The sequence below is a fragment of the Gigantopelta aegis genome, chromosome 4 (genome assembly GCF_016097555.1).
Source record: "Gigantopelta aegis isolate Gae_Host chromosome 4, Gae_host_genome, whole genome shotgun sequence".
In the NCBI taxonomy this organism is placed as follows: domain Eukaryota; kingdom Metazoa; phylum Mollusca; class Gastropoda; order Neomphalida; family Peltospiridae; genus Gigantopelta; species Gigantopelta aegis.
The window spans coordinates 33,392,736-33,407,112 of NC_054702.1; the positions used below are offsets into that span (position 1 = coordinate 33,392,736).

General features: G+C 33.6%; 1 protein-coding gene across 1 annotated transcript in view; it reads left to right on the forward strand.

Annotated features, from left to right (window-relative positions):
• Window positions 1–14,377, forward strand: part of LOC121369797 — a 46,054-nt gene that overhangs the window by 31,334 nt on the left and 343 nt on the right. The window contains exon 4 of the mRNA XM_041494870.1: window positions 14,175–14,306. Within this exon, the coding sequence (XP_041350804.1) occupies window positions 14,175–14,306 (132 nt within the window). The remainder of the gene's footprint in view (window positions 1–14,174; window positions 14,307–14,377) is intronic.

The window sequence follows — 14,377 nt, forward strand, 5'->3', positions numbered from 1 at the left end:
ATAATTCTAACCGATTATGTAATAGAAACTTGATCGGTTGGTGCAAACGAATTATAACCGAGGTTCCTATAATCTAACCGATTATGTAATCAAAAGTTGATCAGTTGGTGCAAAACAATTACAACTGTGATCAAGGATGAAATTCCAATCAATTGCCAACACTATTTTGGCTTATCACTATAGCACTGTCCATACTAACCACTGTGCCATGAAATAAGAAAGAATGAGAAGCCTTGGTTTAGATAAAAACCCACTATCTGATTATTCATATACCATTTATCTTTCAAGGAATGGAATGGAAGGAAAGGAAATGTTTTATTTAACGATGCACTCAACACATTTTATTTAGGGTTACAGTGGCGTCAGACATATGGTTAAGGACCACACAGATTTTGAGTGAGGAAACCCACTTCATGGGCTACTCTTTTCGATTAGCAGCAAGGGATCTTTTATATGCACACAGGGTAGTACATACCACGGCCTTTGATATGCCAGTCGTGGTGCACTGGCTGGAACTAGAAATAGCCCAATGGGCCCACCGACGGGGATTGATCCCAGACAAAACGGCGCATCAAGTGAGTGCTTTTACCACTTGGCTACGTCCCGCATCTAAAAACCCACTATCTGATTACTAATATACTATTTAACTTTCAAGGACACACTCTAAAGCGTTTTTGGAGTCTTACTTGAGGTATAACTAGCATGAATAGAATTAACATTACAACAAAAGATTCTTTATCTCTACCTTTTGACATTTAGAAGTTGGCCTTTGAGACTTGCTTATGTCAGATAATCTTGCAATACAATAACTGTATGTACTTTGTGATGCCAGCAAGCCTTAAGCCGACAGAGAACTTGGAAAAAATATCTTTTGGCAAATATAACTTTTCACACATGACGTTCCTGATCGTCTTGTGAAAAAAATGAAACCTGTTTGCTAAGTCATCTTTTTAACGTTGTCGTTCTGTAAACAAATTTAGTTTTTTTTCCACTCCTCTCATTGTTCAGTTTTTGCTGCTTTTAAATAGAACATTCACAAGTTAGCAGTTTGAATTGTGTGCATGTTCAAGTGTTTGATTTTCAAATTTTACATAACAGTTTAATACAATTCAGAAAAAATAGTAAATTATGAAATGATTTTTCTAATGTGTCACAAAATTACAGCATTTAAGCTTGACAGATAGTTAAACCATAGTTAGACATTTGGAAGATTTATTTTTAAATATGTTTTACCAAATCCAGGTTCTAACAAAATACATTACAATATAGGAAAAACACATCTTTAATTTATGTTAGGTGGGGCCATTGGACTATTTCTCATTCCAGCCAGTGTCATTGGGCTATTTCTCATTCCAGCCAGTGCCATTGGGCTATTTCTCATTCCAGCCAGTGTCATTGGGCTATGTCTCATTCCAGCCAGTGTCATTGGGCTATTTCTCATTCCAGCCAGTGTAATTGGACTATGTCTCATTCCAACCAGTGTCATTGGGCTATTTCTCATTCCAGCCAGTGTCATTGGGCTATTTCTCATTCCAGCCAGTGTCATTGGGTTATTTCTCATTCCAGCCAGTGTCATTGGGCTATTTCTCATTCCAGCCAGTGCCATTGGGCTATGTCTCATTCCAGCCAGTGTCATTGGGCTATTCCAGGACAGTGGGTTAGTTTGTTAATTGTTAGTGGTTAGTGAGAGAGAAGAGGGTGTAGTGGCCTCACACCTACCCATTGAGTTGTTAAAACTCACTCTAAGTGGGAGCCGGTACAGGGCTGCAAACCCTTTGCCTTATGTCCAATGGCTTAATTAACTAACCATGACACCATCGAGGCGAGTTAGATCAGATTAAGGATTTCCAATTGACCTTTTGGTTTTAAATGAGGTCATATCAGTTGTGAATTTGCCTCACTAACCATAGTATATTTATATATAACCTATTTATACTGTATATATAATAAGGATCCTAAATATTGTTTATGGCTTATGAATTTTAGCACTACTGCCAAGAGTTATATGATGTGATTTCCTGAAATTGACAGTTACATGTATATTATCTTGTAGTTAGCAAAAATTGATAACATGAATTTATTGTCATATAAATATTTTTTATTGCCATTAAAACCCTTCTTTTCTCAACTTTATGATAAAAATTAAATATCACACTCTTATCTATTTCATATGATTTTAATGATACTTAATGCCAAATTGTTATGTACCTTACTCCTTGGTCTTGCTCTAAGAATCAGAATTTTATGTCTTTCTGTTGTAAATATATATGAGCTGCCCACTCATGTAAAACTGAACTCTTAATCTTATCCATGTGTCCTTTATGTAATGACATTTAGAAACAAGTGGATTTTTTTCTGGAGTATGTTTTAGAATGTCATTGTTCTTCAACATTCCATTAAAGGGACATTCCTGAGCTTGCTGCATTGTAAAATGTTTCCGACTAATAAAATATTTCTATGATTAAACTTACATATTAAATATATTTTCTTGTTTAGAATATCAGTGTCTGTATATTCAATGTGTTTCTGGTCGTCTTAATATTTGTAAGGAGCCCAAACTGGATTTTGTCTTTAAATAATTTCGTACATACGAAAAAAACATTTTTATGAAATAAAATTAAATTTAACCTATTACAAATATTAGAACGATCAGAAACATGTTTAATATACAGCCACTAATATGTTACGCAGGAAAATATATTTGATATGTAATTGCAATCGTTAAAACGGCTATGTTGGTCTATAACATCTTAAAAATTGCAGCAAACTCAGGAATGTCCCTTTAACACATGTTTAAAATTTACAAGTGTTTTTAACTGAACTTTAATACTGTTAGCATTTCAGTGAATTTTGTTTCAGAATGTGTAGACCTGTTGTAGACTTATTTCTTTGATGACTAACATTTCAAGCTCTATACTAATACAACTACAGTGAAACCCCTCTAAACTGGACACCCTTGGGACCAAGTAAAATGTCCAGTTTTAAGAGGTATCCGGTTTATAGAGGTTAAGTTCTTTACTGATTTTTAAAAAAGGACCGTGAAAAATGTCCGGTTTTGAGGGAATTCCGGTTTATAGAGGGTCTGGTTTTGAGAGGTTTCACTGTACATACAAATCCAAATCCAAATGTTTTTCCCTATCCACATCCATTATGTTCAGGCATGTCCACCCTGGGTCCGGTCTCTGGTATAACCAGTGGCCTGACCCAGGGTAGAAACTATATACATTTTATTTGTTTTAATTTATATGTAACAATTTATTCTATAACACCTATAAATGACTGTTCAGTTATAAAAGCAAGTTAATCATACTATATTAAAAAAATCAATTTACTAATTACCCCAGTAACCTATCATCTCAGCAAGAATTCCTAACGAAGTAATTAAGAGGATCAATTTTTCTGATCTCGCTGCATTCTGCTTTTCAATCTTACCTTACTAAGGTCATAGCTAAGTTGTTTCTCATTAGCACACACAGTTTGTTTTCTCTGCAGCTGTGTTTTGCTATAATAATACCACAGTAAGAAGACAGTTTTATATCACAATGAGCGAGAGACCCCTAATACTTCTTAAAGTCTCACAAGAGAGATTACCCAGTAAGTCACACAATGTACACAAAGTGGAATTGGCTAGGAGAAAACTGATGATATTGTGTAGTTTTCTTGCAAATTGTGTTCAATTCTTTCCTTATTCTCCATGTTAAACAATAATTAAATTGTATTTTGCTACAAATTTAGATCTAATATTTTTTATTATTATTAAATTAAATGGTACTGGTACATATAACAAATGTAGAACTTTGATTACTAATTATGTTAAAAATTTGGCCACATTTTACATCATTTAAGATGTATGAGATCTTGTTTTATAATTTTATCACAAGGAACAGTATTGTGATGTTCAATTCTTTCTTTATTCTTCATATTAAACTCTAAATTAAATTGTATTTTGCTATAAATTTAAATCTAATGATTAATAAACATGTTTATCTTGTAACTACCCATAATATCCATGCCTGGTTAATATTTAATAATAACTAAAAGTTGTTTCCCCAAAAAATAATCAGGAAGCAAGTGTTTTGACTGATTGTTCTGTGTTGCACTCTGACCTTAATAAAAAAGCAAATCTAAGATCAAAGAAATTCCATTTACGTTAATCATAAACAAATAATGCAACCCTTGTGCTGCTTGTGTTTTTGTTACATTCTTATCTGGTTCATGACAGTAACACATCTAAGTAAATTAACTTCATTTGTTTGGTGAATGTACATCATGAAAGAGAAGCACCATAGAGATTAATGTTAGGTATTTATGTGTGTATTTAGATTTAAAAAAAAGAAGAAAAGAAAAGAAAAGAAAAAAACGAAAACCCAAAATAACGTGACTTCACTGCAGTCGATTACTATATTTGATTGCTAGTATACTAGCAGGATAAAGTTCCTGTGAATCAAACAAATGTATACAGAATTGAATTTACTTGAAGTCTGGTTATGAAAATTTCACAAAATTATTGTGTAACCATTCCCTTCAATATTCCAGAGGTGTTTTGTCAGTTACACATGCTATTCATGCTTTACGCACACAGCTTGCCTTTTTGCCCATTTCGGGTCAGTGCACCTGTTTGACGTCTTTTTTCTTAACATTGAACTGCAAAACTTTTGTATGGCTTCTCATCACTCAGAAAAACACTTTTGGTGGTATCTGATTGTCATCAATGTGATGTCACACCTCATAGAATATGGACATCTTCGAGCTTTTGGTATGCTTGAAGTTGGAATGGCACAAAACATTGTTGTTAGACATTGTTGTTTTCATTAGTGTTCACCAGAACACCATGCAGTGTCTGTGGAGATGTTATCAACGGTTAGGAATACTACAAATCTTCATATGCAAAATGCCTTTACACATATGGAATCATTTGGAAATGACACGTCTGATATCCCGAAACATCCCTGAATTAAGACAAATTATTGGAAGAACTGTGTGCAACCGTCACGTGATTACAAAAATTATGACTACAACTGTTCAGCAGTAGTCCTGTTACAACGTCATTGATGACGCACCAAGCATGGCATAGACTACACTTTAGGTTCAGAAGTCAAGACTTGACCACCATACTTTTGACAGATAAATAATACATGTATTGCAAACAAATGGTTTTGATTTATTTAAAAATATAAGTATTACAGAGATTTTAAATGATTCACAGGAACTTTTTTCCATTAGTATATAAAACAAGGCTATATACATGAACAATGTATACAGCTCTGCAATTCACCATATTCATCAATTGTGAGTTTTAAAAACAATTGGTGAATTTTATTTTAATTTGGCAAAATAATTTTGTATAATGAATGATATTTTGTTGGTAAATAACTGGTTATTTCTGCAATTCTTGAAGTTTTACAGATAATTTGGTGAAATTGTCTGTCCACCAAGAAGCATGTTTTACAGAGATGTTTTAGACTTATTAGGCATGTTATATAATACATGTTATTACAAGTAAAAGTTATTTGGTAAATCAGGTTCACAGAACCCATCCCCGCCAATGTGGGTATCATTGTACTGTAGTAAGAGAATATTGGATTTTTATTCAGAGATAAAGACTTTTGACATAATTTTAAGTAAGAAATGTGTTACTTGAAAAAAAAAAAAAAAAAAAATTAATTAAGAACTTTTTTCCCTAAACAAAACTGAATTTTTTTTGCAAAAAGTTACTAAGAACCATGGTTCATTAAAATAAAGTATATAAATAAAGTTTTTGTTTTGTGCCACTTGCTAACATTTAGTTACACAATCTCATGTACTTGTAAGTGGACATACCTACTTCCATAGATGTTAATGCCTTATTTGTGTGTAGTAAGCAAGTCGTTTATTGTTGTGCTGTGTGGTAATTCATATATATTGATTGATTGATAACTGGACAGCTTTGTACTGGCTGTGTGTGTTACGTAGACTTGTATCAGATCTACATTAGCTGATCATAACTCGCACTCGGGTTACCTCCAAGCAGTGGTTCATAATACACAGCACTGTCACTCACACTGCCAGTCAGGCATAAGCAGTGTTTGAAGTGAGAATACACAGTGCAGGTTAACAGCACCACGTGGTACAACACCACGCATTACAACACAAGACAACACAACATAACACAGTACCATACAACACAGTACCATACAACACAGTACCATACAACACAATACCATACAACACAATACAATATAATACAACACAGTACCATACAACACCACACAATACAACACAAGACAACACAACATAACACAGTACAATACAACACCACACAGTACAACACAACATAACACAGTACCATACAACACAGTACAATACAACACCACACAGTACCATACAACACCACACAGTACAATACAACACAACATAACACAGTACAATACAACACCACACAGTACCATACAACACCACACAGTACAATACAACACAACATAACACAGTACCATACAACACAGTACCATACAACACCACACAGTACAATACAACACCACACAGTACAAGACACATTACAATACAACATAGTACAGTGAAATACCACACAGTGCAACACAATACAGTATAATATAACACCACACCGTACAATACAACACAACATAATGTAACACATCATACAACACCACAGAGTGCAATACAACACAACATAACATAACACAATACAATACAATACAACACAACACCACAGTACAACACACATTACAATACAACACAATACAGTGCAATATCACACAGTACAACACAATACATTATAACATAATACCACACAGTGCAATACAACAGCACACAGTACAGTACAACACAACACAACATACAATACAACACAACACAACATACCATACAACACAACACACCATATGTAACCCAACAACACAACACAACAACAACAACAACAACACAATGCAATGCAATGCAATGCAGTGCAGTGCAATACAATACAATACAATACAACACTGCTCAGTTCAGTATAGCACAGCACATCATAGTACAATACAATCCTTTAATATGGCAAAATGGATGATCAGATTTTAATATTTAAAAAAAAACAAAAAAAACAAATATACCGGTATATATATATATATATATATATTTGTTAGAAATTAAATTTTATTTTGCAAATTTGTAAACAAATTCAGCTGATTTGTGCCAAATTAAATGCAAAGGAAAAAGACTCGTTCAATATTCTAACTTTCAGATTCGCTTTTTGTCAAAATTGATATAACCTACAAGTACATTATACATAATGTTCAGGAAATGGGTTAGGAAAGAATATGACAGGTTACACGAAGAAAACGAATTTAGATTATCAATTCTAACTGCTTAAATATAAAAAAAATATATATCTGATATTGGGGGAAATTAAACTTTCATTGCTATAATCCTATGAACAGTTACAAGACAGCTTGACGCTCAAAAGAACACCTGATAACAAAAGCCGTTTGATTTCCACCGATGTGGAGGTTAATTCCTGCTGGCCATATCTTACATAGCTGAGACTCCTGAGAGTATTTTCTCATTTGCCACTGGCATGTAAGACAGGAATGTACGTCTGGTATGGCTAAAACTAAATAAGATGTTCTCAGTAATATACGCAGTGACAAAATACGACCCATTGGTCTCATTGATGTACCGTAAAAGCAGATGAGGCTTAGTGCCACAAATATTTATTGTTTGCCAAATGTATTAAGTGAAGCTGGCAGCTCGGATTATAATGTTTGTGTGTGGACAGTTTATTGGGTTAACCATAAGTCAAAAGTTTATTATCTTTCATATTGCCATTGGTTTATATAAAATATGATAATTTTTTTTATCACAAAACTTTTAGAAACACCATTTATAGCTTTTTAGTAATTATATATCAGTGTTTAATATTAAAAAGAAAAAAAGTATTCTAAAAAAGTGAAAACAAAGAATTCCAGTTTTGAAAAACTAAGAATATATTTATTAGAGACATGATTCCAGACGGTCTGTCGGTATATAGAAAAAGAATAAATTATTTTTATATTCATAATTTTGTTCATGACTGCCAACAGACTTTTTTTTAATATTCAAATATCTCTACATTTAAATGTAAAAAAAAAAGAAGCAAAATAAAATGTTTTTATATTCATCCATTTTAACCAATAATTTTGTTTATGAATACCAACACACTTCTTTTTTTTTCAATTCAGATGCATCTACATTTTAATGTAAAAAAAACAAAAAATGCTTGTAATGCAAAGAAATATCTTAATCAATCAAATTAGGTCTATGTTTGAACATCCTGGCCAAAAGGGCAGAGTATCATTCATGGTAGTAAAACAGACAAATCACTGTTAAGAAAAAAAAGAATACAACATTTAAGAAGACCAAAACTATGAGACGTTTATGATGAGGGTGTCACTTTTTTTTACGACCTCGTGAAGATATGTTTTATTTAGCCTGACACTGATGTCCACTATAACAGATACTCTTTGTGCTGGCTCTCATATTGTCATATATTATTGAAAGAAATCGGATCTGTCACAGGTTTGTCTGAGGTGAGATTCCTGATTGATTGCCTACCAGTGGACAAGCTTAGTTTGGTTTGTTGGGGACTTATTTTTCACTTTAGCTAAGGTGAAGAAAAGAAATGGAACTTTTTGTTTTAACAACAGTACATTTGAATGCTTTAATGCATATATGTTATGTGTCTAACATGTTGAACAAATAATTGCAACATTTGGTCTGTTGAGACAAATAATTTTAAAAATATTTTGTTATATAGCTTTACTTCATTATCAACTAGTAGTAAGAGATCTTAGATAGGCTGATGATCTCCAACAGTTTAAACATACTTTAGTGGACATCATGTTGTTACGCCCCTACCTGTTCAACTAGAGGACAATGTAGGTTTGTCTCTGTCCATTTGTCTATCCCAAATACAGTTATCCAGACTATTTTCAAGATGTTAAGCCGAAATTTTGTGTATATCATGTAGAGTTAAGATCAATTTTGTGTATATCATGTAGAGTTAAGTTCAATTTTGTGTATATCATGTAGAGTTAAGATCAATTTTGTGTATATCATGTAGAGTTAAGATCAATTTTTTCTTTCATGGGAGCCTGGGGCAGGATGTAGCCCAATGGTAAAGTGCTCAGCTGATTCGCAGTTGGTCTGGGATCGATCCTGTCCGTGGCCCAATGGAATATTTCTTGTTCCAGCCAGTGCACAATGACTGGTATATCAAAGGTTGTGGTATGTGCTATGCTGTCTGTAGGATGGTGCATATAAAAGATCCCTTGCTACTAATAGGAAAATGTAGTGGGTTTCCTATCTAAAACTATATGTCAGAATTACCAACTGTTTGACATCCAATAGCTGATGATTAATAAATCAATATGCTTTAGTGGTGTTGTTAAACAAAACAAACATTAGCTTTTTCATGGGAATTTGCCCATTTTTGACAGTTATGGCTCTTAAATTTAAGAGAGATGAAAATGTGTTGGACGTGGTAGGGAACATGTACTTCTCTTTTATCAGGGGCAGGATGTAGCTTCATGGTAAAGTACTTGGCTGATATGTGGTCAGTCTAGGATTGATCCCCATCAGTGGGCCCATTGGGCTATTTCTCGTTCCAGCCAGTGCACCACGACTGGTATATCAAAGACCGTGGTATGTTCTATTCTGTCTGTGGGATGGTGCATATAAAAGACCCCTGGCTACTAATGGAAAGATATATAGCGGGTTTCCTTTCTGTGAGTGTCAAAATGACCATATGTTTGATATCCAATAGCCGATGATCAATAAATCAATGTGCTTTAGTGGTGTCGTTAAACAAAACAAACTTCTCTTTTATCAGTACTCTCAGAATACTCATTAATGTATATGTTTAAAGTTTAATGAAAATTAATATTCATAAAGTAAAATAATATGTACAGATATTCTTTAGTGTTTTTATTTTTCTGTTATAATATAAATAACATCATTGTTTGTGTGTGTGTGTGTGTGTGTGTGTGTGTGTGTGTGTATGTGTGTATGTGTGTGTTGTGTGTGTATTTTTTGTAGTGTGCAGTGTATTTTGTATAATATGTAGTGTATTTTTAATGAATTAAAAAAAAAAATCAAATCAATATGTATACCTATTTTTCTTACTACATGTATATCTGATTCATTTCACAGATGTTTGACCAGTGTTTTATTAAATGGTGGTGACAGTAATTGATATATACACAATCTGCTCACAGATTTAACTACTAAAGCAATCTGATCTTGGCAAGAGAAGTGTATTTCTTGTCTACTACTGATCGAGCTATCAGGAAACTAAATCAAAGATATTTTGTTTCGACATGTATAAGTTACACCAGCTTGACTGTTGGCCATCAAGTTTGATTGATGAGTGCATACATAAACATTATTAAATATGCATTGATTTTTGCTGTTTTCTACGTTAAAATACAAAATAAAAGGTTTTCTTGGTTATATATTGTTAAGTACGTGTTACTTGTTAAGTACGTGTTACTTGATTATATATTGTTAAGTACGTGTTACTTGTTAAGTACGTGTTACTTGGTTATATATTGTTAAGTACGTGTTACTTGGTTATATATTGTTAAGTACGTGTTACTTGTTAAGTACGTGTTACTTAGTTATATATTGTTAAGTACGTGTTACTTGTTAAGTACGTGTTACTTGGTTATATATTGTTAAGTACATGTTACTTGGTTATATATTGTTAATATATTGTTAAGTATGTGTTACTTGGTTATATATTGTTAAGTATGTGTTAATTGGTTATATATTGTTAAGTACGTGTTACTTGTTAAGTACGTGTTACTTGGTTATATATTGTTAAGTACGTGTTACTTGTTAAGTACGTGTTACTTGGTTATATATTGTTAAGTACGTGTTACTTGGTTATATATTGTTAAGTACGTGTTACTTGGTTATATATTGTTAAGTACGTGTTACTTGTTAAGTACGTGTTACTTAGTTATATATTGTTAAGTACGTGTTACTTGTTAAGTACGTGTTACTTGGTTATATATTGTTAAGTACATGTTACTTGGTTATATATTGTTAATATATTGTTAAGTACGTGTTACTTGGTTATATATTGTTAAGTATGTGTTAATTGGTTATATATTGTTAAGTACGTGTTACTTGTTAAGTACGTGTTACTTGGTTATATATTGTTAAGTACGTGTTACTTGTTAAGTACGTGTTACTTGGTTATATATTGTTAAGTACGTGTTACTTGGTTATATATTGTTAAGTACGTGTTACTTGGTTATATATTGTTAAGTACATGTTACTTGTTAAGTACGTGTTACTTGGTTATATATTGTTAAGTACGTGTTACTTGGTTATATATTGTTAAGTACGTGTTATTTGGTTATATATTGTTAAGTACGTGTTACTTGGTTATATATTGTTAAGTATGTGTTACTTGGTTATATATTGTTAAGCATGTGGTTTAAGTTGTGTTTGCTAGAGGAAGGAAAAGAAGGAAATGGTTTATTTAACGACACACTCAACACATTTTATTTACGGTTATATGGTTTGCTAGAAGTAAGTGTGTGGAAGAGAAAGAAAAAATACTTTTTACAATTACTTGCTAGTAATGATTTAACCTACTTAGTGCAAACATCCAGGTGAAAACATCTCAGAATGAAGTGGGTTTTTTTTAGTAATAAAATTAGAATAGCAGATACATGTAAATCATTGCATTTTTATATTCTAATAACAGATTGAGCACTATATTATAGTTATCAAACTATTTGGCATGCTTAATATAGTACTGGTTACTCTATCAATAGTGTATAATTAAATGTCATTTAATGTTTTATATCCAGACAGGTTTTGATTTGTAGTTTAAATGTAACTTACTTGAGAATAATAGCCATGAAACTAGGCAAGATCTGAAATCTGGATTATACAATAATAATCACTGTGAAGCTATGGATTCACCATCCTGGCAGGAACATCAGATGAGCACTTTACCACTGGACTACATCCCACCCCTTCAGAGATATTAAACACTGTCTGCCCTTCTTTGACTCCTCTCTCCTGCCCTGCCTGTCCTCGCTGTCTCCATTTCTTTTCCTTTCTGGAGTCCTTAACCATATCTTCGACGCCATATAACTGTAAAGAAAATGTGTTGAATGCGTTGTTAAATAAAATATTTCCTTCCTTCCTTTCTGGTCTTCTACCATCCTCCTGTATTTCTTCTCCTTAACGTTGTTGGGCCCATTGGGCTATTTCTCGTTCCAGCTAGTGCACCATGACTGGTATATCAAAGGCCGTGGTATGTACTACCCTGTCCATGGGATGGTGCATATAAAAGATCCCTTGCTGTTAATCGAAAAGAGTAGCCCATGAAGTGGCAACAGCGGGTTTCCTCTCTCATTATCTGTGTGATCCTTCACCATATGTTTGACGCCATATAACCGTAAATAAAATGTGTTGAATGCGTCGTTAAATAAAACATTTCTTTCTTTTTCCTTCTCCTTAAAACCCTTTGGCATATACTTCCATCCTCTCCACTTCAGCTATGTTAATCCCTTTATATGTTTAAGTCACAATCCATGCAATTGCCCACAGCAATCGGATGTGCTGTTGATATTGCCGTAGAATTTTTATTATTCTCCACGGCACATTTTTTGCTGTGGGCTACATATATATTTGATTTTTCTTTCCATGGCATGTTGGAGTTTTGTTTGCTGTTGATATTTTCTTAACTGTAAGGTTAGAGCCGTAATGAATCGGTTTAAAAAAGATGTAACTAAACTAGTGAAATATCAACTATATTCTTATATGTCTCATTTAATTGGATTCACTGTATTTCACATTCCTTCCACTTACTATGAGACACAGATAACTTGTACCAACATCCTTTCAGTAAGTACTCACTCTGTTGAAAGCTCAACAAGAGAACATTCTGTGGAAAAAAATGTCCGAGATTTGTTTTGTGATCCAGCTGTTATATTATTTTTTATTGTTCAGTTATCTGGCGAGAAGTTTCAGATAATCAGTGAGCCAGGAGTTTCTGGTCTGATTAATCCTTTTCAGTTGATTCTTCATCTTACAGCTTGTATTGAAACATCTTGTATCTTGCGTGACCCCAGTATTCCAAACACTGGCCATTATCCAAGTTTACACATCAAACATAAATAATTACATTTTACAAGGTAAATGCAAGCTAAAATTCATTGAAGATTGCACAGGAAGTGCAAGAAAAAGCAAACAGATTAAACTTGATGTTTGGATAAATGTGAATTTAGTAGTCCACTACCGGTCCAACAGGATAGGACTATAGGTATGTCTGTCTGTCTCTCTGTCTGTCTGTCCCTCCATCTGTCTGTCTCTCCATCTGTCCGTCCATCCATCCGTCCGTCTGTATGTATGTCTGTCCCACATATAGTTTTCTGGACTTTTGTTTTTACAATGCCCCAAGACATTTAGCTGAAATTTTGTGTGTAGCTTTATCATTTACTGTTACGAATCAAGTTTAACTTTCACAGGGATTTACCTGTTATTCTCAGAGGTATCACCCTTAAACGTAGAAGATTAGAATGTTTGTTAGGCCGGGATTGTTTTAGCAATACTCTCAAAATGTTTGTTTATACTACAGAAGAGAAAATCTTGTTATTTTTTGTTTATATTCTTGTTATCAAGTCGAGTTCAGAAATCTGGAGAAGGGAGTTAACATGTATATCACCCAGAGTGTGAAGTTGTGATTGTCAGTAGGTAATATTTCTTAGTGCTGCAGTGTCTGTTTCCTTAATCTTGTAAAGAGTCCACTAACACGGACTCTCAACTCTCAACTCAAGTCTTCTGCTCAGCAGGAAGAAAATAAAATAACATACCAGGTTAACAAGCCATCTGTCTCTGATAGCATCTCTGTAAATACCAGGTGATGATAGGCTGACCAGGTGGATATCTTTACTAGCCTCTGCTTTCAGGAGCCGGCTGCTAAAAGAGAGAAAGAAAAAAAAAATGGCTTCAAGAACTAGCCACTTGTTCCACCTTTATCCAAAAGTTCAGGCACCAGGCTTGATCTGCAAAGTGGCTTTGTTTATAGCTAAACATTTGAAAGGCTTGTGTATGTGTTGCTGTGTTGCTGATATCTCTTGAAGTAAAGCTCACATCTTTTTCTTCTTTTTTCATGTGTTGAAATCTTGGTTCATTTCCAGATTGAGCACATGGTGCATGAGCTGAAGAAAGGATTCATGCAGGTCATGCAAACTCTTACTGTCATACAGGATGACGACATAACGGTGAAGAAAGAGCTTGCAGACATGTCAGAGACGCTGGAGTCGGTGCAAGTAAGTACTGCGGCTAAGTACAGAGTGGGTTTCAGTCGATCTAAAGGGGAGCCAATTTCCAAAAATTGTAA